At 41.7% G+C, this 27,826-nt stretch overlaps 1 protein-coding gene across 1 annotated transcript in view; it reads right to left on the bottom strand.

Annotated features, from left to right (window-relative positions):
* Window positions 1-27,826, bottom strand: part of csmd3b (CUB and Sushi multiple domains 3b) — a 1,478,622-nt gene that overhangs the window by 157,997 nt on the left and 1,292,799 nt on the right. The window contains exons 40-42 of the mRNA XM_080194817.1: window positions 18,817-19,005; window positions 13,682-13,859; window positions 1,467-1,612 (exon numbers count right to left, since the gene is read on the bottom strand). Coding sequence (XP_080050943.1) covers window positions 1,467-1,612; window positions 13,682-13,859; window positions 18,817-19,005 — 513 coding nt within the window. The remainder of the gene's footprint in view (window positions 1-1,466; window positions 1,613-13,681; window positions 13,860-18,816; window positions 19,006-27,826) is intronic.

A 27,826-nucleotide genomic window follows, 5' to 3' on the forward strand; every position in this document is an offset into this window, starting at 1 on the left:
CCTAAGTTTTAAGATCTCTCACTAACTAATGAAGGGGAATTCTACACGCTCATTCTCACTCAGAGTAATTTTCTCATCCGGCACTTCCAGTTCTTGTGCGGAACTTGGAGCATCACTTAATCTCCAGCCTGCATCCTCATTAAGGGCAACGGCTTCACCGAGGACACAAGGTCAAGATGCAACCCTGCTGTAGCATCTCTGATAATGCCGATATTTCCCTTGTTTATCACCAAATATCTGATAATAAAATACTATGCGTGTTTTTCCTCTCTGCAGAAACGCAGGGAGAATTTATTTTATGCGACATGCAGCAAGACTGTAATTGTAAATGTAATTAAGTGTATAATTTAATAGCAAGTAATGAGACTACTAATGTTTAATTAAAAACTTCTTCAGTTCTCTGTCCAAAGATAGGGCCTTGGCGATTATTTGCATATTCACGTCTAAATGCCAGGTCTTTTTCATTATCTGCAGTGTGAGGAGGTATGCTCTGAGCCTATCTCAGCTAGAACGGTGATCGAATCCCATGCTGTTAGCAGTCATCTGATCCACACATTAACGAGTTAGCCAACTGAGCTCACCAGCACCCCTCGTAAAAACCGAACACATCGTATTATACCAAATAAGAGGAATATGATGCTGAATTTTTAAGGCTCCAGAACAAGGAAAAACATGTGGAGTGGGAAACGGGGCAGGACCAGTGATCGGCTTTCATGCTGAGGTTCAGCGGGAGAGAGTGTTTTAGCTCCCCGGCCCCAGAGGCATCTGCAAGGACGGACTTCCATCTGAACCTGGCTGCCTCGCCAACACGGCTTACAGTCAGAAGTAGGAATCCTGGTGCATTTTACCCTTTTCATCGGATCACAGGTACTTGGTGGACACTGGCTTCAGACTCCTTTTTGGGACTCGCACAAGGTAAAGGCATAGAGGGGGTGGAAATATCAGGATGAATCCAGATGAAGAAAATGCCGTTGTTTCTTTGTGGGGCCTGAAGGAGCACGCGCCCAGTGATGTGATTATCACTCCTATTTCCCAGTGGTCTGTGAGGAAACTAAACATATAACTCGCTGTGCCTCTTCTGGCACTGTCTGAAATTTCTGCCTCTTGTTAAAATAGCCCTTCAGATCCCAGTCATATTGTTGGAGACTGACCTACATATTTACGAGGACTCAACTGGTTGAGGATGGATGTCTTTCCCAACTGTAAATGAAAAGTGGAGTAAGCCAGATCAAGGCAGGTCTCCTGCTTCATTTTAAATGTCTCAACTCATCTCTCCCCCCCCCCGCATACATGTGCAAATAAAATCTCAAAGCCTTTGTAAACGATTTAGAATTAAATATCCTTTTGTCATTGCAGGTAGAAAACATGCAAACATTAGCTTGTGATAGTTCAAAGCAAAATGAGATTTCATTCAATTACTTAATCCATTCATACTGAAGACATATGATTACTGAGCAAGAACCAACCATGGTAACTGAGGATGAAGGAGCCGCCTGTTGTGAAATCGCTATGGAATTTAATTAAGATCTGGTTTGATGTACTGTAGACCGACTCCAATGCTGTATTTCCACTGAACTGTCCAATCTGAGGAGCAGTCTGGTCTGGCCCATCCCTAAACAAGACAGTATCATTAATAGAGTCCATTCAGGTTATTATGCCCAACTGTGGAAAAATAATAGTGTGATTTAACCACATAGAACGTATTTCACCTTATGTATATGTGCTAATTAAAACATTTTGCAAGACCAATTTTTAACCCAACCTACCTCAGTGAATATTTTCAATCAAAAATGTTACTTACTGTTTAGATACAGAATATTTCTGATATTAATCTTCAAGGTATTGCGTACAGATGAGACACATTTTTCATTTTAAATGCCTCAAGTAGTATTTTCCCCTATTCACGTGCAAGTAAAAGCACAAAGCCTTTGTTTCATTTTGTAAATGATTGAGAATTATGTGTCATTGCAGGTAGAAAACATGCAAACATGTTTACAATTTATTATTTGCTTCAGAATTTTATGGAAATGAGGTTCCAATGATGCCTAGAAGACACCAATGAAGTTGTCACCCGGACCTGAACAGAGATTGTATCCTTTCCCTTACACAGAGACAGTCCGTAGCTCAGTCTGAGAACAAACAGGGATTTATGCATGTCTGGAATTCTGCATTGTGTGGGGATGTTGTTTCTATGGACCCTGCAATCTGTGGCCTTTCCTGTGCCAGACAGCAGTCAATCGCCACCCGGTAAGGAGACCATTCTGAGTACCCTTCCCTAACACCTGTATGGAAGCCGGTGAGCAGCTCAGGGCCACCCAATCTTCACCGATCAGCGGCCCCCTTCAAAGTGGGGAGCGGACATGTACATTTAAATGAGGTCTGGTCATTAATACTGCGATAGCCTCCTGTTGTCTCTCCTGCTGGAAAAATCAACTCACCACAGCACATCCTATCAGGGACTCAAACGCAGTTCAAGTCCACCTCAGGTCTCATTGTCTAAGTCATGGGCTGAAATTTTCTGGCTCTTCTCTCAGGTGGAATCTTCCAGTCTCGCCAATGGTGAACTCCCGCCGTGGGTTCCCCAGCAACAGGGGGTACAAACAATAGGAAAACCAGTTGATAGCGATGGGACTGGAACTCCCACTGTCAGCCAATGATGGGCCAACTTTGCCACCGCACAACACGCTGCCAAAGGGAAGGAGGGCAGTGGGGGGGGGGGGGTCCCACCCATGGACATAATTCTAACTTTTTACATCATTTATATGAAGCATTAACTCAACATGTTTGTTAATAAAAGTGTTCATAAATTACTTGTGCAACAATATCTAAATGTATTTCTATCTGATCATCCTGATATGTGAAATTGCCAGAATTCATCAACACACCATTGGATTTGAAAGCTAAAGTGGTTTTCATCTGAGAGGACTTGACAGTTTTTTGCCCAGCTATTTATTTACCACCTATTTCCATCTCTGCAACTTTGCCAGACTCTGCCCAAATCTCAACTCATGGTCCATGCCTTTGGTACCTGTAAACTTGCTTATTGCAAAGCCCTGCAGGTTGGTCTCATGCATTCAATCTTCATGAACTTGGGCTCATCCAAAACTCTGCTGATGTGTCCTGACTGACATTAAATATTATTTACACCTTGTGCGCATTGACCTATTTTGGTTGCCAGGTGAACCAATGCCTCAATTTTAAACACTTTATTTCCAGATCCCTGCCTGGCTTTTCTCCACCCGCCCCCATCACTGAAATCATCTAAAATCCTCAGAGATATCTGCACTTCTCTAATTCCAGCCATTTAAGTATCATTGATCTGAATTGCTCCATCACTGGTGACCATGACATTAGCTGTCAAGGCTCTAGAATTCCCCTCTATAAACCTCTCCAACTCTCTATCCTACTTTGAGACTCAACCTGAAATCTACCTCTTTGACCAAGCTTTTGGGTCATTTGCTCCAACTTTGGTGAGTAACATTCATGCCAAAGTGCCTCGGGATGTTGTGTTACATTCAGGTAAAGTCGTCATATTTCTGGATTACCATGGTGTGTGGGGGAGCAGCTCACCGGTGGTTAATTAACCTGGGTATCACCGCACCTGAAGCCAGGGGCAAGGCTGAGAAGGCGAGGCCTTCATGAACAACTTCAGCCAGGATAGGAATTGAACCTGCGCTGTTGCCGTCGCTCTGCATCACTAATCAACCATCCAGCCAATTGAGAATTGAAATTGGGGCTTTACCAACCCCCAATTTAAGTGAAGAAGTTTTGTCTTGTGCCCAGCTGCTCAGACAGACAGTGATGCTTGGCATTCTCTGCCTGTAATCATTGTTTTGTTTATTGCTTTCTTTTTTAAGTTCAGTTTACAAGTAATGAAACATTGTGTCAATTCTAGTCTTACGAGAAGGAACTTTAAGATCCCAGGATCTCGTTTTTCAAATCAAAAGACAACATCCTTTGGTAATCTTATCAGCTAAATGCAGATTTTCAACCATATTGTTTGCTAGTTATTATTGGTTACAAATGTAGCTCCTCCCTTCCATTCATCATTATCACTATTTCTTGTTCTTGATAAGTGTGCAGTGATTAATCTTATCCACTTGGCTTGAAATCACAACGTGTAATTTCAATGAATGTGGTCATCAGTTTTGAATGAAACTCCTTTATTGTAAATTAGAAATGTCTTTGTTAAAATTGGAGAGAAATCTCGAATAACCAAGTTAATGCATTCAGTACTTAACTCTATCACACGTTGCAACCCATCGAACATGTCATTGCTTCCAACTTGGATCTATACTCCCTTTGGATGACACTCATCCCTTTGTCATGATGTCTTCCAGTGTATTCTTTGACAATGGAACACCACTTGTCCAACATCTTCCAAGTACCCTTTTAGCACTCACTTCAGATCCAGTTTACATTAACCAATCGAATTAACCTTAAGTCAGGTCAAGAACACTTTTCAAGTTGCAGAGATTATTAAATAAGTATCAGCACTTTTCTTTCTCTAAAGAACCACAATTTTTTCTTCAAAATAGTTTGGTCTATTCAACTGAGATAAAGAATACCTTTTGTCAGTCTTCACGTGAATATTCCGTACATTTTGATCTTTTCCAATAACTGTCAGTTCAATGATCTTAATTTTTATCAAACTGCTTCGTACTTTTAACACTATATTCATCATTTTCTCAGATTTTTGATCCAAAGTAAATTAATTGATTCAATGGATCGTTACTGGTCTTCACAAACAGATGTTGGAGGCTATTGCCACCCCGGGTAGTTAGGAACATGGTAGGATGTGCCCTGGTAGGGTGGATTGGTACTTCCATTGGGGTGGGGCCTGAAGGGGGCAGGCCTGACATGAGGGGGGGGGATCCCTGAAAGGTGACTCATTGGGAAGACCCAAAAGCCCCCTGCCAGCAAATACTGAGGTGGGGGTGAGTGAGGGGGGCTTCTGCTCGTGAACATTAAGGGGGGGGGGCCTTTAAATTCTGTGAAGCCTGGCTTACCAGGATCTTTAGGCCCCACCCCTCACAGTGATGGTGCAAAACATGTCTCCCTTCAAAAAAATAGCCAAGTGTGTGAAGATCTCAATGGACAACCGGTCCATTTCTCTGGGGAGAAATATGACAGTTTTCAATCAGATCATGCCAACATGTATCGAACGATGGCTTTATTGACCACCTTAAGATCAATGTAATGTCTACGTTTGCCCTTTCTGTGCGTCATGCAATGACTGGGTTTCTAAATCTACACGGCAAAATTCAGGAGTGTGATAGAATACTGTGCACTTCCCAGGATGAATGCCACACAAACACACATGAAGCTTGCACCATCCAAGTCAAAGCAATCCCTTTGATCAGCACCCCATCCAAAAGCATCCACTCCCATCACCACCGAATCACAGTGGCAACAGTGAATCTACAAAATTTACCGCAGGAACTCAGCTAGACTCCTTAGACAGCAGCCCCCACCAAATCCATGACCGGGGCAGCAGACAGATGGGAAGACCGCGACCTGGAAGTTCCCCTCAAAGTCACTCATGTCCCTGATTTAGAAAAATGCTCAGTAAGAAGTCTCACAACACCAGGTTTAAGTCCAACCAGTTTATTTGATCATAATCCCACAAGCTTTCGGAAACGGTGTTCCTTTGTCAGGTGTGTGGAAGGTTCTGTTTGGACTTCAACCTGGTGTTGTGAGACTTCTTACTGTGTTTACCCCAGCCCAACGCTGGCATTTCTACATCGTTAGAAATACGCTGCCTTACCTTCACCGCTCCTGATTTGAAACCCTGGAACACCCTCCCGAACAGCACTGCAGGTGCACCTCCATCAAATGGACTGCAACAATTCAAGATGGCAGCTCACCCCAACTTTGTCAATGGAAATTAGGGATGGGCAATAAATGCTGGTCTAGCCTATATACCCTGAATGAATTTTTAAAAATCACTCTGCAAGCTTCTCGATTCTGACAGATACTGCCCCCAGCTTTAACTCGAACTTCAGAATTATATTTTCTCATACCAGGTAGCATTTGACAGATTCTGTGTTGTGCCGCTCTATTGCCCTGATATGTTTCTCAAGGCCTGGAACCCAAAACGACACTCCACTATAATACATGCGATTATACTGTGTCCCAGTGTACACTTAAGTGTTGAAGCAGAAAATCTCTCACACGGTTGAACGTAATTTCCAACATATTCTCTTTGTCCACACTCATAATTAAACAGGTGAAATTACTCGGACTGGGGGGAACTTGCGCAGAGTGAATGCAGAAACAGCAATGTAAATGATACAGACCAGACCCTGTTTTTTCTTTCAAACTGGCATCTAGGCACCATCTAACAAGGACAAGGCAGTTACACTAATTACCACAATAGCATCTGATTTTATCTTCTTCACAGACAGCAAAAAACTTTACTTGAGTTTCAGTCAGAATGTATTTAATGAGCTCCCCCAAAGGCTCAGTTAATTTATTTTGGATATGCCTGAGCTGTATAAATCAGGAAGACCCAAAGTTTGATCCCTGGCTTGTACCGCTAGCTAATCTCAGCTGGGATTGCACAATATAGCCACTACAACAGCTCGAAGGTTCCGAAATCGGAGAGGGAATATTTGCTGTTCTGAATTTCAGTACAGAACTGAATTCAGTTGACTGCTATGCTCGTGAAATTAACAGCTTTTTGACACTCACTGTTGAAGCCCAAACTGGAATAATTGCTATTTGAGTGACATGGCAGAAGCTTCTGGGAAAATATGGGTTTGGGGTTTATGTCCAGAATCCAGAAGTGGATCCTGTCCATCAACCAGTATCATCCACCACAAGTCCTTTCCAGGTGTGGGCATTTTGGATAGAATTGCAAGTATATGCACCTCCTCTTCTTTGACATACCAGACTCTGATACCACATTGGATCTTCTTAAGTGCCTAAGTAAGGAGCAGATGGAAGTATGTACCCTGACCCGCCCCTGGAAACAAAAGAATTAAAATACCCGCTACACCGCCAAACAGCTGGTGTCAGGTGAATAATACATGAGATGAAATCTAAAACTGTATGGATGTCAAAGTTTTATTCTTTTCATTTTGCGATTTTTAAAATGGGTTTTCTGATTAACCAAAAGAAAGCTGCTACAAGTCACATGACCACAGGATTGGCCCTTTGTTCTTGAAATGCCAACAGCAGTTACAGGAACACACTCATTCTGCCCTCAGCCTGTGAAACCTCACACCTCACAATGCATATGCCTGGCAATCAAAAAACTATGGGTCTCACACATCAAAACTTCTCATGCTTGCAGAGTTACTAACAGGCTTATTTCACACCTGGGACTGTTCAAGCCAATTTAAAAAGGGGACTATTGAGGTGACATCCTTTGATAAACTTACCCTTCAGTAGCTTTGTCTGGACAATGGCTTTCCAACACAAGAACACCAGTAAGGATTACTCATTGGCATGCGTGTGGTGCATGGTCGAGTAAAACGTTGCAAACATCCCCTCACTGAAATTTGAGTTTGAAATTAAGTAACCTAATGAATTAATCATAAGAACATAAGAAATAGGAGCAGGAGTAGGCCATCTAGCCCTTTGAGCCTGCCCCGCCATTCAATAAGATCATGGCTGATCTGTCGTGGCTCAGTTCCAGTTTCCCGCCCTCTCCCCATAACCCTTAATCCCCTCTCTTATCACAAGCCCATCAACCCGCGTCTTAAAAATATTTAGCGAGGCAGCCTCCACCACTTCAACGGGCAGAGAATTCCAGAGATTCACCACCCTTTGAGTGAAGAAGTTCCTCCTCAACTCCGTTCTAAACTGCCCCCCCTTTATCTTGAGGCTGTGCCCCCTAGTCCTACTGTCTTTTTTGAGTGGGAAGAGTCTCTCCACTTCTATCCTATCCATCCCATTCATCATCTTATACGTCTCAATGAGATCTCCCCTCATTCTTCTAAACTCCGAGTACAAACCTAGTTTATTCAGCCTCTCCTCATAGCCCAACCCCCTCAACTCCGGTATCAGCCTAGTAAACCTCCTCTGCACTCCCTCCAAGGCCAAAATATCTTTGCGCAGGTGCGGCGCCCAAAACTGCACACAGTACTCCAGCTGCGGCCTCACCAATGCCCTATACAGCTGCAGCAAGACCTCCCTACTTTTATATTCAATCCCCCTCGCTATGAAGGCCAGCATCCCATTCGCCTTCCTGACCACCTGCTGCACCTGCAAGCTGGGTTTTTGCGACTCATGCACAAGGACCCGAGGTCCCTCTGCACCGTCGCCTGCTGCAGTTTTTTGCCATGTAAGTAATAGTCCTTCCTACCATTATTCCTACCAAAGTGGACCACCTCACACTTGCCAACATTAAATTCCATTTGCCATTTCCTGGCCCATTCGCCCAGCCTATCTAGATCCTTCTGCAGACTCTCCACACCCTCCGCACAATTTGCCGTTCCCCCAATCTTGGTGTATCAGCAAATTTCGACACCCTACACTCGGTTCCCTCCTCCAGATCATCTATATAAATGGTAAAAAGCTGAGGCCCCAGCACCGACCCCTGGGGCACTCCACGAGTCACCATCCGCCAATTCGAATAGCACCCGTTGACCCCCACTCTCTGCCTCCTATTTGACAACCAATCCCCTAACCACGCTAACACCCTACCCCCAACTCCATGTCCCTCGACCTTCTGCAATAACCTCTTGTGAGGTACTTTGTCAAACGCCTTCTGAAAATCCAGAAAGACCACATCCACCGGCTCTCCTCTATCCACTGCCCTAGACACATCCTCATAGAACTCCAGTAAATTTGTCAGACACGACTTCCCTTTAATGAAACCGTGCTGCGTCCGCTCTATCAAGCAATTGCCTTCAAGATGCCTCGCAATTTCCTCCTTAATGACGGATTCTAACATTTTACCTACCACAGACGTTAAACTAACCGGCCTATGATTCCCCGCCTTTTGTCTGGCACCCTTCTTAAACAACGGCGTAACATTAACCGTTTTCCAATCTTCCGGCACTTCCCCGGAATCCAGCGACGTCTGGAAAATAACCACCAAGGCATCCACTATCACCTCTGCCATTTCTTTCAGAACCCTCGGATGCATTCCATCCGGTCCTGGGGACTTGTCCACAATCAGCCCCTCCAGTCTGTCGAGCACCGCCTCTCTAGTAACAGTAATGTCATTAAGATCCTCCAGTCCTACCACCTTTCTATCGCTAACACCCGGTAAATTATTCACGTCCTCCTCCATGAAGACAGGAACAAAAAAGTTATTCAAGACCTTAGCCATATCCCCATCCCCTACCACTAGGTCCCCTTTCTCATCCTCTAAAGGACCAACGTTCACCCTAGCCAGCCTCTTCCTTTTTATATATTTATAAAAACTCTTGCTATCCTTTTTTATATTAAGCGCTAGCCCAGCTTCATAGTTTCTCCTACCCTTCTTTATCAACTTCTTTGTCAATCTTTGTTGACATTTAAACCTCTCCCAATCCTCTTCTCGCCCACTACTCTTAGCTACTCTAAATTCCTCCGCTTTTAATTTAACACTTTCCTTCACCTCCTTCGTTATCCATGGCTTATTACCTCATAATGCATGCTTGCTGTGCATTATTGGTCAACTGGATTACCAAATCACGGGGTTGGCTAAAAATGCCGCAGCAAACTTCAAAGATAACTTAAAACAGCTTCTGCTCATGATGGTAGTTTGACTGTGTCTTTTTTGTCCGTATCACCAGCCCTCTTTTGGTTGTACTGCGAATTCTGATAACTTTTTGTTGTCAATGGCAATGGGTGAGCTAGTTGTGCCTCAGCACTCAATCCAGGAGGTAGGTTCCCAAATCATTTTCAGAGCCACTTTTTAAAATAGATCCATTGTTTCAAATAGAAACATAGGATTTCCTTTTACAATCTTTACAATGCCAAAATGTTATATTGCAATAGTGACAACACTTCAAACATACTTAATCTTTTGACTTGGGTGTAAATGCAATTCACAAACAGATTTGTAAAGAAAGAAAAAGAGAGGCATTTGTATCAGATCTGTCATGACTTTCCTTTGGCCCTGTTGTGATGATAGTGTGCTATTTTTGCGGTATCTTACGTTGAAGGTGGAATTGTTTTAAAGGACAGTGTTTTGTTACAAGAGTTAATTTGTCTGGGAAAAACATGTAGCTAAAATGGTGACAGCAGGACAATAACTGATTTTGGCGAGAAATGTGTTACTTTGTACTGTTGATGGATTGTTTATTTACATGTATTGTCGAAGGATTTTAGACTAGGTTTGCAGAGTCATGTGAGTTTTGATTGGGCTGATTGACAGAGACAGAGTCATGTGGTTAATGGAAGGTGTTCAGCTTGCAGGAAAAAGCAGTTTCATTTTCATGTTAAAATGCCTGCAGCTATTGGAAGAAAGAAGTGTCTTTCTGTCCCTCTCTCCAGAGGCTTTCTGAAAGCTCCAAGACTGTAAACCTAAGTCACCAGCAAATATGCTTAGACTGAGCTAACTAATTTTAAAGAAGAGTTTCAGCTGATAAGAGAAATGTTGCTTGATTGGAACTAATAGTGATAGGTTAGCAGTTAAGAATTATATCTTGTCATGTTTACGTATTGTTCAATTGTTAAAAGTTATGTTAATTAATTTGTTGTAGTTAAAACCGTGTTGTTAAATAAAGCTGGTTTTGATAAAAGCTCCCTAGTTTATCAGTAGAATCATGCTTGGAGTGAAACATCAGACCCTCGCATTGTCTAAACAGAAAGTTGTTGGGATCTTGTCTGACTTTATAGTATACCTTAGACTTTCTGATCTGGCACCCTAACCTTCTAAGATAGAACCATTATTAAAGAACAAAGAACAAAAACAGCCCGGGAAACAGGCCCCTCGGCCCAGCGAGCCCACGCCACCATTCTAACATTACCAGTCCCCTCTCCACCCATGACCCTTATCTATTGTTTATGGCATTCCACATTGAGGGAAACTAATTTATGGAAAATTTATTACCTCCAATCAGCCTAAATAGCACATCTTTGGGGTGTGGGAGGAAACCGCAGCACCCGGAGAAAACCCACGCAAGCATGGGGAGAATGTGCAAACTCCCACAGACACCGACCCAAATCCATGTGTCTGCACAGCAAACAGTGATAATCACTGAGCTGTCTTGTCGCCCAGTATCTGGTCCAGTTTAGGCACACACTAACGACTTGAAGCACGAGGCTACCCCTGAACATCCAAGAGCAGCCCCAGTACGACCCATTCCATGCCCCCACTACCCTCTGCATGAAAAACCTCCCTCTAATATCCGTGTTATATGTCTCCCCCCTCACCCTAAGCCCGTGGCCCCTCGTACTGTGTGTCTCTAACATAGGAAACAGCTTACCTCTGTTTACTCTATCTATACCCTTCATAATCTTATATACCTCTATTAGATCCCCCCTCAGTTGCCGTCTTTCAAAGGAAAATAGCCCCAATTTGCTCAATCTTTTCTCATAACCCAGTCCTTCCATACCAGGCAGCATCCTGGTAAACCTCCTCTGCACTCTCTCCAGAGTCTCCACGTCCTTCCAGTAGTAAGGCGATCAGAACTGGACGCAGTACTCCAAATGCGGCCTAACCAACGTTCTGTACAACTGCAACATTGGACTCCAGCTCTTATACTCTATACCCCTTCCTATAAAGGCTAACATACCATCAGCTTTCTTCACAACCTTCTCCACTTGTACTGCCACCTTCAAAGACTTGTGCACTTGCATCCCCAGGTCCCGCTGCGTTTCTATACTCTTGATAGGCTTACCCTTTATCATATAACTCCCTCCTACGTTATTCCGGCCAAAATGCATCACCTCACGTTTATCTGGATTAAACTCCATTTGCCATATATCTGCCCAATATACCAGCCTATCAATATCCCGTTGTATTGCCAGACACTGCTCCTCGCTGCCCGCCAATCCAGCCATCTTAGTGTCATCTGCAAATGTGCTGATCACACCACTTACTCCCTCTTCCAAGTCATTTATATATACTACAAAGAAAAGAGGTCCCAGTACTGAGCCCTGCGGCACATCACTAGTGACAGACCTCCGGCTAGAAAAGGACCCTTCCACTACTACTACTGTCTCCTCTTTGCAAACCAGGTCTCAATCCATCTAGATACCTGGCCTTGTATCCCATGAGCCTTAATCTTTTCGACCAACCTACCATGAGTGACTTTGTCAAACGCCTTACTGAAATCCATATAGACGACATCAACGGCTCATCCTTCGTCGACCGTTCTTGTCACCTCCTCAAAAAATTCTACCAGATTCGTAAGGCAAGACCTCCCCTTCACAAAGCCATGCTGCGTATCCCAAATCAGATTGCAACGCTCTAAGTGCTCATGCATCCTATCCCTAAGAATCCTCTCCATCAACTTGCTTAGCACTGACGTCAAGCTCACCGGCCTAGAGTTACCCGGGTTATCCCCCCTACACTTCTTAAACAGCGGTACCACGTTCGCTATCCTCCAGTCCTCTGGGACCTCACCTGTGTCCAATGAAGAGACAAAGATTTGCGTCAGAGGCCCAGCAATCTCATCTCTCACCTCCTGAAGCGGCCTAGGATAAATGCCATCAGGCCCCGGAGATTTATCAGTTTTAATGCTACCTAAAAGCCCTCACACTTCTTCCCTCGTAATCGATAGTTCCTTCAATTGGTCTAAAGCTCCCTCGATGACTGTAACAGACATCAAGCCCCTCTCCTTTGTGAATACCGACGCAAAGTATTCATTCAGGATCTCCCCCATTCCCTCGGACTCCAAGCACAATTCCCCTCCTCTGTCCCTGAGGGGATCGATTTTTCCCCTAGCCACCCTCCCTCTTTAGCCAGAGATTGACTTGTGGTAAAACATTTGTAAGGTGGACATGTTTGAACTTATCTGGACAATTGGAGACCAGACATATTCTGGAAGATGCATTTGGGGATCTCTTAGAAATTCCAATACAAATTCCCCTTGGAAAATGCTCAGGAACTTTGAACTGCTGTTGGGCAATCCCTCCGTTCCCTACAACTCTCTGAAAATGTCTCCAACTCGTGCAATATAAATTTTTAATCCCCCTGTTACGTTGGTAAATTCTTGTGAGGTGATGAGCGCAAGACACAAAGCTTCAATAACATTTCTTTTTTTCAGCAATTCTAAAGTTCTGCACTGACAAATAACTATAATTGTGGGGTAGCTGTTAATCCAACTGTCTCCAAATAAACAAAGAAAAATAGATTACAGTGGATGCTGGAATCTGAAACAAAAACAGAGATGTGAAAAGTCTCAGCAGGTCTGACAGAGTCTGTGGAGAGAGAACAGAACTAATGTTCTGCATCTGGATAACTCTTTAAAGAGATGCTCAGATTTTCCAGCGCCTCGTTTTTTGTTCCAAATAAATCAATTTCCACTCGAGGCTGTTATATTTCCATGACTCAGGCAGGTTTTTTTGTTACATTATCTAGTAGAATAATTAATAACTTGAGTAAGGTATGTTTTTAAAAATAAGAACACAGACGGTAATACTCTGATTTTGGTGCAGAGACCACAACTATTATATTTTGCAACAAATACATTTATTTTATTCAAGTGACAAAACAGCAGTCATTTATCCTTGCAAAGCTCAGTTTAATTCGTGACTGCTGTAATAAATCAATAAAGGAATATTTATAACCTACCACACAGTGATGAAGTCATATATCGGCTCTGTCTGTAAAACAGTGAAGTTGATGTAGATTCCATTGCCTGGAGGTACTTTAACAATCCAAAGGCAGTCCTGAAAGTTAGGGTACTCATCGGGGTACCCAGGAGAGTAGATTGTACCATTCAGTGCAGTAATATTGCCTCCACAGAGAGCTGGACAGACAACAAAAATCAATATGTTAGAAAATGAAATCTATTTATTCACAACCCTGACTCCCTGTATCTTAGTCAATACATCTGCAAACAGCAAAAATGGTGGAAGACTGAATCTATTAAAATTACATTTTTGCATTTATTCTGGGTTCCCCAGCAGTGTTCTTCAAGAAGGCACCTGCCAATACATTAAAAATGTCAAGGGCCGTAATTCCATTCAGCGTTATTTGAATGCACTGGTTAAGGCAGCAGTTTAAAATTCCTCAATGCACTATTTTAATGGGCATTTCTTTGTATTACAACAACGTAACTGACACAAATACAAAAGACAATGAAGAACCTGAGAAACGGGAGCAAAATTAGGCTGCTCGGCTGCTTAATTCTGTTTTGCCATTCATGGCTGATATACCTCACATCCACCCCTGCATTATCCCCATACTCCTGAATCTCTTTGTATTCAAAATTCTAACAACCTGTGGCTGAAATATACATGACAACGGGGCATTCACAGCTCTCTTGGGGTAGGAAATTCCAAACGTTTCCAAACGTTTTTGAATGAAGAAATTATCCCTTATCTCCACTCTAAATGTTTGAACCTCTCTTCTTACACTCTGAGCCCACGTTCTATACTCTCCAGCACTGAAAACATTTTCTCAGCAACTATCCTGTCAAGCCCTTAAGAATTGTATATGGTCTAATTCGATCACTTCTTATTCCTAAAATCCAGAGGCTTTAGGCCTAATCTATTCAATCTTTGCTCATAAAATCATTCCCTCATCACAGAAACAATCTAATGAACATTATTTGTCGTCCCTTAAGGACAAAAATGTCCTTCTTTAGGTAAAGAGATCAAATCTGCACGCAGTATTCCAGGTGTGGTCTGACCAGTGCCACAAACAATCGTAATAAGACTTGTTTATCCTTTTATGCCAATCCCTTTGCAATAAAAGCAGACATACCAGTTGCCATGAATTCAACTTTCGGTGATTCGTGTACGAGAATGTAAAAGTCCCTCAGAATACAAACATTTCCAAATCTCTTATCACTCAAAAATATCCTACTTTTTTTTCATTTTTCCAACCAAAGTGGATAAGTTCACATTTAAAATAGAAAAAAGGCCTAGGATCCTTTCAGATTTTTGCCCACTTGCCAGAGAACCAAAAGGAAATGTTGTCAATTTAATGGGAGAGGCTCAATGAATCAATTGCCCTTCAGGCACATAAGTTGTCACCATCACAGTTCCTTGTAATGGAGATGAAGTCACCAACAGTGGAAGTTGTGCCCACCAAGAGCTGCTCGCTATTCAGAGGCTGATCGCTCCTTATGCTGCCAGCACGAACAAGAGTGACGGGCAGCTGGTTGCAATGGACCCCTCTGAGGGACAGAACCACTGAGGGGGTCCAGACAAAAGCAAAGGGAGGATGGCGATCATCGCGTGAGGATAGTAGGAGAGTGAGGTGGCAAGGTATTCGGAAGCAAGGGGTAGCTTTCAGTAGCACCTCATTGACAATCAGGCAGTGTTGACTGACAGATCTCCCTCCCCTTTGGCAAAGCTGACACGGTTTGCTGGGTGGAATTTTGAGGGTTCAGGAATGTTGTGCTGCCCCCACTTAATCAGCAATGAGCCAACTGACATTCCAATACTCGTGGCAGGAAATCTAGAGTCAAACCCCTTCCACCCTCTGTCTTAACCACAGGGGAAGGTTTGCTGATGGTCTGATGTTAATCTGGAGTCTCCCCCACGATTAAAAGAACCCAGCTAAATACATTCAATACAGTCCGCACTGAATGTGTTTAAAATCATTAAAAAAAAATGGGATAGCATAATGCTTCTCGGAGCTAAGGAATACAGAATAAGGGACTCTAGATACAAGGTGAAATATAAGCAATTTTTCACAGAACGCCAGAGAAATTTATTTCCATAATAATTTAATGAGACCGTACATTTCTCTTCCAATGTTAACAGTTGAGGCAGAATCTGCCGACAGTAAATAATAGTTTGAATAGGATTAAGAAATTGCTGATAAAGGGATCTGAGAAGGGGGCAGGTAAATGTGATTAGGATCATTTATTTGAATAGAAAGTGAATGCAAAGTTGGATTGATTGAGCCTGGTGACCTGAGCTGTCTCACAACTTCTAAGCGTAATTAAAAACTGCCAAGAAGTTGTCCTCTGTTCAACTTTGGCTCCTTGTCCTGCCGGAATAATTTTAGTTAATGCAGAAAAGCTCTTTCAATGAAAAATGCTCACTGCCCGCTTCATCAGGGCTCTCTTAATGTTCTAATCAAATTAGTCTCTGTGACCTTACGAGCCTCAAATATTTTAAATTTGGGGCACGGTCTCGAGAGCCATTCAGCTCGTGTCAGCAATAAGTTCCGTCAGTGAGCAACTCAGCAAGTCCGCAGGGTGATGCTTACAATAATCACGTGGAACAATCAGTGCCTTGAAATTGAAAAATCAAGAACTCAGCGCTGCAGGTCACATTGTCACGATTAACAATTCTCTGGACATCAGGCCTTCCCACCTGCAGCTACACACATTTTCCAGATTTATAAAAAATACAATGCTTTTGAAGCTAATTTTAAAGATGGACCGAACTAAGCATTCTGGCAACTTTCTGGTTCGAAAAGTTCTGGATAATACTGATGACAAAATGAATCTTTAATGCGCATTTCCGTCTGGATTTCATAACATACACTTTAAAATGAAGGACAATTAGTCTCTGAAATGAACACTGCACCATCAGTGCTTAATTTGAAATGTAAAAAAAGCATCCTTTTCTTCATTTATATGAACCCTCCCTTGTCCTGAAAGCACTAAATCATTTTGCAGAATCAGCTTCTATTAATATGCCCGAGACACATCTCCGTTCTGCCACAGGAACAGGACTCGGCCAGTTAGCCACTCAAACCTTTTCTATTCTTCACTTGAAGTGTAGTTGAAGTGTGGCGTAATTGTCTTCATACATTTGACAAACATCAATTAATTTTGAAGTTTAGAAAAAAATGTTATTTATCAGTCACAAGGCTTACATTAACACTGCAATGAAGTTATTGTGAACTTCCCCTCGTCGTCACAGTCCGGCACCTATTTGGGTCAATGCACCATCTAACCAACACATCTTTCAGAATGTGAAAGGAAACCAGAGCACCCGGAAGAAACCCAATGCAGTAACTTGTTAACGTTAACAAGTGACCTTGCATCAATTGCTGTTGATGGAAGAGAATTCTAAATATCTATTCCCCTTCGTGTAGAACATGTTCTCATCATGAAAGACCTAGTTTTAATTTTTAGACTATGCATCCTTTTTGGGCTTGGCCTGGACTCTCTCATTACCATAAGTAGTTTCTCCACATTCACCTGAACCATTCTCCTTAATACCTTCAGAGCTTCAATATATCCGTAACCTTCTAAGTTCCAGGCAGTACAACCCAAGTTTGTTTAATCTCTCCAAGAAGTTTAATCTTCACACCCCAAGTATTGTTCTGGCAGAACTGTTGATAGCACTCCAGATGTGGGATAACTCAGACTTTGCTTAGCTGAAGCCAAACATTTATCCCTTGAAATTTTAGTCATTCAGATGTCCATATGAAATTTGCGCTTACTCCCCATGTCTTTATGGGTTTCCTCAGGGGTGCTCTGGTTTCCTCCTACAATGCAAAGATGTGCAGGTGAGGTGGAGTCGGTCATGCTAATTTGCTCCTTCATGTCCCAGTTAGGTGGCTAAGTCGTCACAGGAATAGGGTCAGAGTGGGGATGCTCTGTCAGACAGTCGGTGCAGATTCAATGATCTGAATGGTTTCCTTCTGCGCTATTCTGTTCCACAAGAAGGAAAACTTCTCAGTGAAAAATTGGTCTTAGAAAATTTAACCTGAATTCTACTCTCCTTTATCGTGCTTGAGTGCGACCAGTGTTGTCACAATCTCTTGATCAAATTACTGACTCACTAAAGGACTGATTCCAAGAGAATAGAAACACAGGCCTTAATTATACCAGCACGGCCACCCAAGGCTCGAAAGATTGTGCCCAAGGCTCACAGAGAATGTCATTCTGCGAGCCTTGGCAACACTGATTTCGGGGTGACCGTAGCGGTAAAATTAGGGTCATAGAAACTAGAAGCAGGAGTAGGCCATTTGGTCCTTTGACCCTGTTCTGCCATTCATTCTGATCATGGATGATCATCAAATTCAATATCCTAATCTCCCCCTTCCTCCCATATCCCGTTCGCCCTAAGAGCTATCTGTTATTTCTTCTTGTTATCACATCATAACTATGATCCTTTTTTCATTTTATGGGCACTCCATGAAAATTTTGCGGCGACAGAAATAATGCGCCATTTTTAATATCGAAGTGTTAATCTTTCTAAAGGTAAAAGCAAATTAATACGGATGCTGGAACTTGAAACAAAAACAGAAAATGTTGGAAAATCTCAGCAGGTCTGACACCATCTGTGGAGAGAGCACAGAGCTAATGTTTTGAGTCTGGAAGACACTTCAGGGTTTTCCAGCATTTTTCATTTTTGTTTCATTATTCTTCCCTTTTACTAGATTGTCACATTTTAGTTGCTGCTTCTAATCTAGCTCGTGGAAAATTTCAAACAGGGTGTGTCATTTTGTTGATTGAAATTACGATGGTTGCGATTGGGGTGACACGGTGGCATAGTGGTTAGCACTGCTGCCTTACATCGCCTGGGACCCTGGTTCGATTGTCGAGGAGTTGATTGTTAATAGGCTGCTTTGTTATTGTTCAACGAGGCAAATTAACAGCAGGAGAAACTAAGAATATTCATGGCTGTCTGACACAGCAAGAATCTTAAATACTGTACTCCACAAGGGTTTACTCCAAAGTCTTCATACTGTGGCAGATCACAACAGTGGATTAATAAAGCAAATGTCACAAACAGAGATATCAAATATGCATAAAAGAAGCAGAGAAAAAACACGTGTTTGTTCCTTACCTTCACACCTTGGTATAGGGTGGTTCCAGTTACGACTGATGCCATGCAAGCAAGTGAGTGCGGCCTCCCCGATTAAAGTGTAGCCAGCGAAACACTCAAACGAGATGGTTCGTCCCACAGATAAATCGTATCCAATAACAAAGCCATTTCGAAATGGACGGGGATCAGGACAACTTTGCAGTTGGTATGCTGCAAAAATATAGTGTAGATTACTAATTAGACATTCATACAAATAATCAAACAAATAACTAACTGAATCATCAACAAAGTTTTGAATGAAACAAGCAAAAGACATTTGATAATATTTCTGGTCACCGCTTGCTGGTTCCAATGTGCTTAATCTAAAGTTACTGTTACTGGCAAAGTCTGGGATCTTTTATTTTTCCATTGGTCCCACCTGTTTTTAGTCACATATTCCATGATTTGCCCATGCCTGTACCTGTTGACACAGGGAGAAGTTGTAAGAGAATGGAGATGATATTGTATCACTGCCTAAAGGCAATCCATAAGGAAAGGAAGGAAGCAAGTGAGCAGGGAGACCAACTCCTGCAGTGTTGACCAAAGGACCTGGCAACAGATTCACAAAACCTTCAGCGGCCTCACGTGAGTGGCCAAGTTCAGTAGATGCGTCTTCACAGAACACAACCAACCGCACCACTGATCTCCTCAATGCACCACAAGCCCATCGTTCAGCCATCAACAATTGCTCACACTCAGGACTCAGTTTTGACATCTAGATACTTCCTGCACACTTTCCAATGAGGCCAGCCTCACATCCAATTCCACTTGCTTTCCCATCCCTCCATCTATTCAGCTGTGGGACACAGACCACCCAAACACACATTACAAAATCGGAGACAAGCTTTCCTCTTCCTTGCAGTACAGGATGGTCAACTCCTGCCGCGAACAGAGTAAAATCGATAGTGGGCAGCATCTCCTGAGCCCTACAGGGGAGATGGTTCTCCTCAGAAAGAGTCAGCTGTAACAGACAGCTCACCGTCTGGCATTGTTCCAAGTATTGAGGATGACGATATGTATGTATGTGGCTTATTTCAACTCTCAGTTCACCCTCGTCCCGCTGTCTAGAATGATGGACGAGACGCCGATGGTTTCATCAAGGATTTTTGGTTTCCAACCCACCCACGTTTTCTCTCCAGAAATCTTCCCCTTTCTGGAAGGTTGCTGCCTGCCCAGCTACTGGAGCCCAGGAGGAGAGAGACAGAGAGAGCGCAACATCACAGCACTGACATCTATCAGCTGTTAATATTCTGTAAATTTTCGAGAGGATTGGGTGATTCACAGAGCATCAGTGCTTGCAGCTGGCCCAAAGAAAAGGATAGTTTTGTCTGCAGGCCACGGTCACACGTGAGTTCTGCTTCAGTGACCTCAAATAAATATTTTGATAGGGGGGCATTCAGGGAGACACTGATAGGCATACACACAAAGATGCTGGATGCATTCTCTGGCCAGTCACATGGCCTCCTGTGACTGTCATGAAGTCTGGAGAGTCAGACTCAAAATGAGCCAAGGAGACCGCATGAGGCTTCTCCGATCTTCAGCCTCTGTTCAATTTGCCCGTCACGCTGCAGACCCAGAGACATTTCAGCTGCAGCCCCAAATCTTAATGCTGCCTTTGCGTTGACAAGTCACCAAATCTTATGCCTTCCAGGGAAGAGTGCAGCAACTCTCCTTGCCAAACTCACCTCAAAACTTCCAAAAACACTTAAACTTTGCATGAGAATAAATTAAGCATGTATTCTCTTAATGGTAAGTCAGAAGTCTGATCCGTGAAATATTACTCATGGAGACTCTCTTTTGGAGCAGAATGCATGTGAGTGATGTGTATTTTATGGACTTGCACAGTTCATGTTTGGACTTAATCCCCAAAGTTAGCCAGAAAGGCCATTTGATGTCATGATTTGGCCAGTTTGGAAGCTTCAAGCTCATGCATGGCATACAAGCGTGAGCACTCAACATGAGGCACTAAATGAACTATGCCGCAAGTGTGGCATGCCGCACTCAGAACCCCTCAACCATCTCTGATGCCAGTTTTAATTATGATCGGGAACAAAATTTCACAATCTGATGTTAAGGAACACTACATTAAGCATTTTCCATGTCTGCTGATGAACATATAAGTTCTCATTACTCTTGTTAAAATCTCTCAGAACCACAGCCACCGATTCAGACTGCTCTGGGTGGTGATTGCTTTGGTTCAAAATCATTTCATTTCAAAACAGCGCAATGTTCAAGAACGATTCTCGAGCTAAGCTGAATTACGCTGCCTCAAGTCTCCATTAATTTCTCAGTATTGGTCTGAAAATATCTGACTTCATGATACATATATTGTAGGAATATCATTTTCAGTTTTGGGAAAATTAACATTTGTAAATGTAAGCTAATTGAAACTTTGAACTTCAGAAATTGCCAGATTACCAAAGGTAGCAACACATCAACGATCCTTTCAAGTTAGATTTAGAAGAGTGAGAGCCATAGAACGCTAAGTGGGCCAGTTACCTAGGACTGAAGATTTGGGATGAATTGCCCTTTCCATGTTAGAGGTGTAATTTCTCCAGGTTGCACCCCAGATTAAAGAAAGGGTGAAAAGTAAGTATCCATATACATTTCAGATCAAAGGACAGATTTAGGAAAGATGGATGATAGGTTTGAATCTTTATCTAGGACTTTCCAGGAGTGCCACATTACCCTGGGGATAATTTGCAGGGGAGGCAGCCTCTTGTATTGGCCGATCTGTATGTTTTCACACAAACACAGAGAGGGAAAGCTGCCAATCATGGGCATTTGGAACCACCTGAAACCAGTCGCAAAGTCCAACAGAAACAAGTACAGAAACTTGTGCAACATTAAAATGGGGGGAACCATGGATCCCAATGAGATGTGGATGCTGACGATGGATGTGAGGAGTAATGAAGAAGGACAAAACCAGGGATGAGCACATCAGGGGATCGATGAAGATTGTGGGAGCATCGAAGAAAATAGTCAAGATAGGGGTTGAAATGGTGTGGCCGTCTGTTTAAGAAAGTGAAGTTGGAAATGAGGTGAGTAATGAAGATGGGACTAATGGGAAGAAGGAGAAGAGGAAAGCCGAAGACAAGGTAGAAGGATACAGTGATGAGAGACTTAAACGCAGTGAGATTGGAAGAGGAATGAATGATTGACGGATGGAGATGAAGGAGGGTGATCAAGCAGCACTGTGGAGACTCCAAAGTAAGAAGTGAGAAGCCAGAAAAGAGAACATTAACTTAGTAGTGTTTGCTTTGTTTAATTCTTCCATAGTAAAAGCTTTTTGCTTAAAATATGACATCTTGCAGCATATTTCTTTCAGTTAAAAATGAGGAGCTCAAATTTATTTTAACAAGTTAATGGTCCCTGAAGTGATAAGAATAAAAATAATATAACCCATTCTATTCCATTATGACAAAATTGAACAATTTTCAAGAATGATACTATTAATCAAGTTTCAAAATCAAAATGTGTGTTCTTTTTTAAATAAGTGTTGTTAAAAACAAGTTTATGTTTGTTTTATTTTGTGTTCAAACAAAGGTTTGAGGAAGTGTTCAAGTTAGATGATAATGTTATTGTGTTTTTACTGTAATTCAGCAGAAGCAAATGAGATTTAAGGACTCTGAAATAAAAATGGTTCTTTATTACTAGAACAAATGCGGATAGTTTGAGCTGCAGAGCACTTGGCGTGCGACAGCTGACTGATTACTCAACAAGCAGAAGAGGAATGCTACAACCATTGGTTACATGTTTTAGGAAAGTTTCACTGAACCTTTTCCATTGCTAGGGACAAGAGCAGAAACTCCAAGTTATGTTACAAAGTTAGCCTTGACGCCAACTTTTATCATTTTGAATTCGGGCAAGCATAAGGTATTCCGCACCAGGCAGGATTCACTTAACCCGCTCGGAAGCCCTCATCAAAACAAACTTTATTTGAGAACACAGTAGAAATATGTCTAGAAGAATTAGCACAACTTTTACCAATTAAAAATACTTAAACATGACAAGATATCATTCTTAACAACAAGCTATCGCTACAGCTCCAATGTAAGTAGAATCCCCTTAGACATAAATCCTGTTTCTAAATCAGTACAAAAGTAGATGTGCTCATGTGAATGCCAGATTTCCAGTCTTTCATACCTCTGGACAGAAGTCCAGACAAACACCTGTCCTCTGACTCTGACTCCATCAGAATCTCAAAGAAAGATATTTATTTCCTGACAGATTCCAACCTCCAACCCCAGGGAGAGAAAGATACACAGAGAAAATTACCTCTCTCTGAAGATCCTAAACAGCAGACTGAGCTTAATTTCTCTTTGAGTCCAGCTCCACCCAGTCGACTGATTTTCTGACAATCAACTTAATCAAGTCCTACTCAGCAAAACCCGAGGGAACACCAAAATAACTGAACAGCATTCGTTCAGATTAAAACATCAGATTAACAATTAGGAAAAAGAATGCTGCTACAGTTATACCACAGAATACTGTCTACAGACCCAACAGCACCAGGTAGAACAGACTGTTAAAAAAAATTCTGCACAGAGACATGACATAAGAACATAAGAAATAAGAGCAGGAGTAGACCATCTAGCCCTTCAAGCCTGCCCCACCATTCAATAAGATCATGGCTAATCCGAAGTGGATCAGTTCCACTTTCCCACTTTCTCCCCATAACCCTTAACCCTTGCCTATCAGAAATCTAAATCTAATGGCAAAAATATGTTTAGTAAAGGCATAGTATCATCACACTATGAACTGCAACAAGAGGAGATAGGGCAGGAGGGAGCAACTGAAAAGATTTCTCAGAATGAAGCAGGATTAAAAAATGCAATCCAGAAACTTGGAAAAAATTGGCCACGGGTTTCCCTATTGGAGAACTTGCTGTAAAGTGTGGCACCTCACTTTACCAAGTTAATAAAAGTAATTTACTGCAGAACAAAAGTCAATAATCTACAGATGATAAATGGCGATATGAAAGTCAACAAGTTCACACATTCATCCACAAAACAATTCCAGTAAATACTGCTAACTATGACACTACTCTGGGTGTGTGATGGCCATTTTCATTCAGATACGACAAAGATGCTCCTCTCATTGGTGTGCTAAATCTCAATGTGAGGCTGACAGGAGAGTAGGTTCTCCGAGTGAAAATCAATTTCAACATTCCTTTGGCCATCTGACGGATTTCTTCAATTTGGTTGTGCAATGAAGTTTTACTACATCTGATTCAAAGCTCAAGTAATGGTTTGGGGCACCTGGAAGTCAGGTTATTAACGACACTTGAGTAATATTATCACTGCTGTGACAATGCAATTCTAATGCATTTGCAATCAGTTTGTATCAGTGCAAAATGGGCACTGTAAGGATAAGGCAGATGTTAACTGACCACAGAATATTCCAAACATTGTCAGTTTTTATTTTCAATTCCCTACATTCTCAGGCATTCTTTTAATCTCTGCATTATGAACTCTGCAGGTTAATGATACACTCAGGAACCACATCCTCATTTCAAACACAAACCAGGAGGGCCAAATTTTATAATGATGTGAACCTACTGCATATTCCCACTCAATGCGAGTGCAAATTGAAGAGTCAAGAATGGAGGTCAGTGTCCCTCATTGTCCAATCATTAAAATTAATCACATGGAGATTGAATGGGCCACGCATCAGCTGCGCTGACCTTGGCACCCAAGACTGATCATGACATGCACTTTCATTGAATGTAGCTTCATACTGGCAGCACAGGAGCAGTTCTGGATGTAAATTGAGCATTGAAAGCAAAATCCTGCGGAAACAGTTTTCCGACAAGCCCACACAAACTTTAGAATAAAAAAGTCTCTTTTTTCCTCAATCAAACATAAAGCTTCGATAAATTTTATTTCAAATAGAAACACTTTCTTGAAAAAAGTTGTACATTTTACACAAACAGAAATGTAGTAAGTCGAAGTTGCAAGTGCCGATAATACAATGTAAATTCGAATGTTCAAGCTTCTAAACTCAACCTGCTGAGGAACATCCCACAGAATTTGAATCCCTTGATCTTGCTTCTGCATGATGCAATGAACATCTTGTTTCTTTCAATTTTTCAGTAAATACAAGAGCTGACTTTGCTGTACGTTAGGATGGCAGGTGATGACAATCCTGCCTCATGCAATGCATTTTTGCCATCTTTGATGGCTCCAAACAAAATCTTTCTTCAGCTGCTGAAATTCTTAACTTCACTTTCTCCTTGGATCACAAGTGACAGTCTGACATCTCATCCATTGCTGCAACCAGCTCCAGAAATACTCAGGTTGTGAAATTTGGCTACTTAGTGCCTGTCTTGCGGCACGACGTGTGTTGTTTTGCTGCTGGGAGAGTGTGGAAGAGTAGGAGATAGGCTTTGAAGAGTTGGTCCTATCTATGTATTGAGATGGGTGGGAAATTGGTTGGCAGACAGGAAAAGAAGAGTAGCAATTAACAGGTATTTTTCCAAGTGACAGACAGTGCAGGTACTGCAGGGATCAGTGCGAGGATACAATCTATTCACAATGTATATTAATCATTTAGATAAGAGAACGAACTGTAATATCTCCAAATTCGCTGATAACATAAAGCTGAGTGGGAGGGTGAGCTGTGAGGAGGATATAGAGATGCTTCATTGTGATTTGGACAAGGTGAGTCAGTGAGCAAATGTATGGCAGATGCAAGATAATGTGGATAAATGTGAGGTTATCCAATTTGGTCGCAAAAGAAACAGGAAGGCAGATTGTCTGAATGATTATATATTGAGAGAGGGGAACGTTCAAAGAGATCTGAGTGTCCTCATACACGAGTCGCTGAAAGCAAGCATTCAGGTCCAGCAGGTGGTAAAGAAGGCAAATGGTATATTTGTCTTCAAAGCAGGAGGATTCAAGTACAGCAGCCGGGATGTTTTGCTGTAATTATGCAGGGTCACACCGAGAATATTGTGCACAGTTTTGTTCTCCTTATCTGAGGAAGGATATTCTTGCTACAAAGAGAGTGCAGCAAACGTTTACCGAACTGTTTCCTGGGACGGAGGGACTAATACGTGAGGAGAGATCGAGTCGGTCAGGATTATATTCACTGGAGTTCAGAAGAATGATGGGGGTTCTCATCGAAACCTATGAAATTCTAACAGGACTCGACAAGGTAGATGCAAGAAGGGTGTTTCCCATGGTGACTGTGTTCAGGTCATCGTCTAAGGATAAGGGGTAAACCTTTTAGGACCGTGATAAGGAGAAATTTCTTCATTCAGAGAGTGGTAATCCTGCGTGATTCGCTGTCACAGAAAACAGTTGATGTCGAAGCATTGTATGTTTTCAAGAAAGAGTTAGATCGAGCTCTTGGAGCGAAGGGGATTAAAGGATATGAAGGGAAAGGCGGATCAGGCGATTGAGTTGAATGATTTGTCATGATTATAGTAAATGGCAGCGCAGACTTAAAATGCTGAAGACCCTTCTCCTGCTCCTATTTTCAATGTCTATGATATACTAATGTTAAAAAATGAGTAATTGTTACCGAATGATTATCAAGATCTTCAAACATTGGTGTTATTCCCCAGTATTTGATGCTTAGAGTCTTAGTTTTCAAGCTTTAACTGTAGCGAAGTCTTATGTATGAATAGTTGAACTTCCAGAAAACCTCAAGTTCACTGTGACGTAATGAAGTTTAGACTAATCACTATCAATTTCGGTCAAGACAGGTTTCATTCACCCTGGATCCAACTGTTATAGGCACTGTCAACAATTATCTCAACACAATCATTCTTCATATATATAATCAAGCGCATCAAGTGGTGTGAAGAACAGTTAAAGGTCATTGTGTAAATGACAGTATGGATTCTGTGATTGTTTAAGGTGCCAAGTGAGCAGGGTTTGATTTCTCTTATGAGACTGCTGTATTTTAGACCAAGTTTTATGAATGAGTAACATCAGAAAGTACAAACATCTGTAAAACTTCCAAACAAGTATCCCAAGAACTTTTATAAGTGATATTTGAAATAGCACGTCACCGTGTTTTAAAGACCTTGTTTTAATTTGTATGATTAATTGTTCCATTAAGAAAATAATAATGCATAATCAGAAATAGCGAGCAACAAAGACATCTGAAAATGAATTAGTGTAGAAATTTGGAAAATATCCTTTTATCTGGGATGAAGTTTATTACAAAAATGAATGGTATTTATTTATTTGGGATTTATTCTGTTTTAAATAAAAACTGCACTGGCACTATTATGATTTTTTTAAATGATAGAACAAGCTGTTACCCTGATTTGGCAACAGAGGCTCTATCTCCTTACTTTATTAAACCATCACTTTTGATTGGCTTTTTACATTTTAAAATATAATTTTATAATCGGACAATATTAAGGCCAAAACTAATTAATTTGTACATGCATAATTTTCAGTGTTCCCAATTTGTCTGTGTCTCTATTTCTCTGGTCTTCTGTGGCCTGCACTTCAATGATGGGGTCCATGTTTTGCACTCAGTCACTTCAGTAGCTATATACATGTTCCAATTTCGGGGTAAATATAACACTTTGTTTATGGTCCAAGCATTTCCAACTGCAGTAAACTGCATTGCTGCAATATATTCGACTTTACTTGTCCTTCAATATTACCATCTTGTTGTCAGATAAGGTAAAATATTTGAACATAAAGTGAAAATACTGTGAATGCTGGAATCTGAAACAAAAACAGAAAATGCTGGAAAATCTCAGCAGGTCTGACAGCATCTCTGGAGAGAGAATACAGTCAATGTTTCGAATCAGGATGACCCTTCGTCACAGCTATTTCTTGCATTGCTTTACTTGAACTTGTCTATTGTGCTTAGCAGTGCACCATGGAGGAATAGGGTACTGTTGCATTTATTTTTGAATACTTTTCACATTCAAGGATGTGCATATATAGATATTGCATTTGGTCATTTATCCCAATTCCCACTTGTAGTTAGCTTCTAGTTGTCGAATTTTTCAATATCTTAG

The sequence above is a fragment of the Carcharhinus amblyrhynchos genome, chromosome 8 (assembly GCF_965287045.1).
Source record: "Carcharhinus amblyrhynchos chromosome 8, sCarAmb.v2.hapA, whole genome shotgun sequence".
Taxonomy (NCBI): Eukaryota; Metazoa; Chordata; class Chondrichthyes; order Carcharhiniformes; family Carcharhinidae; genus Carcharhinus; species Carcharhinus amblyrhynchos.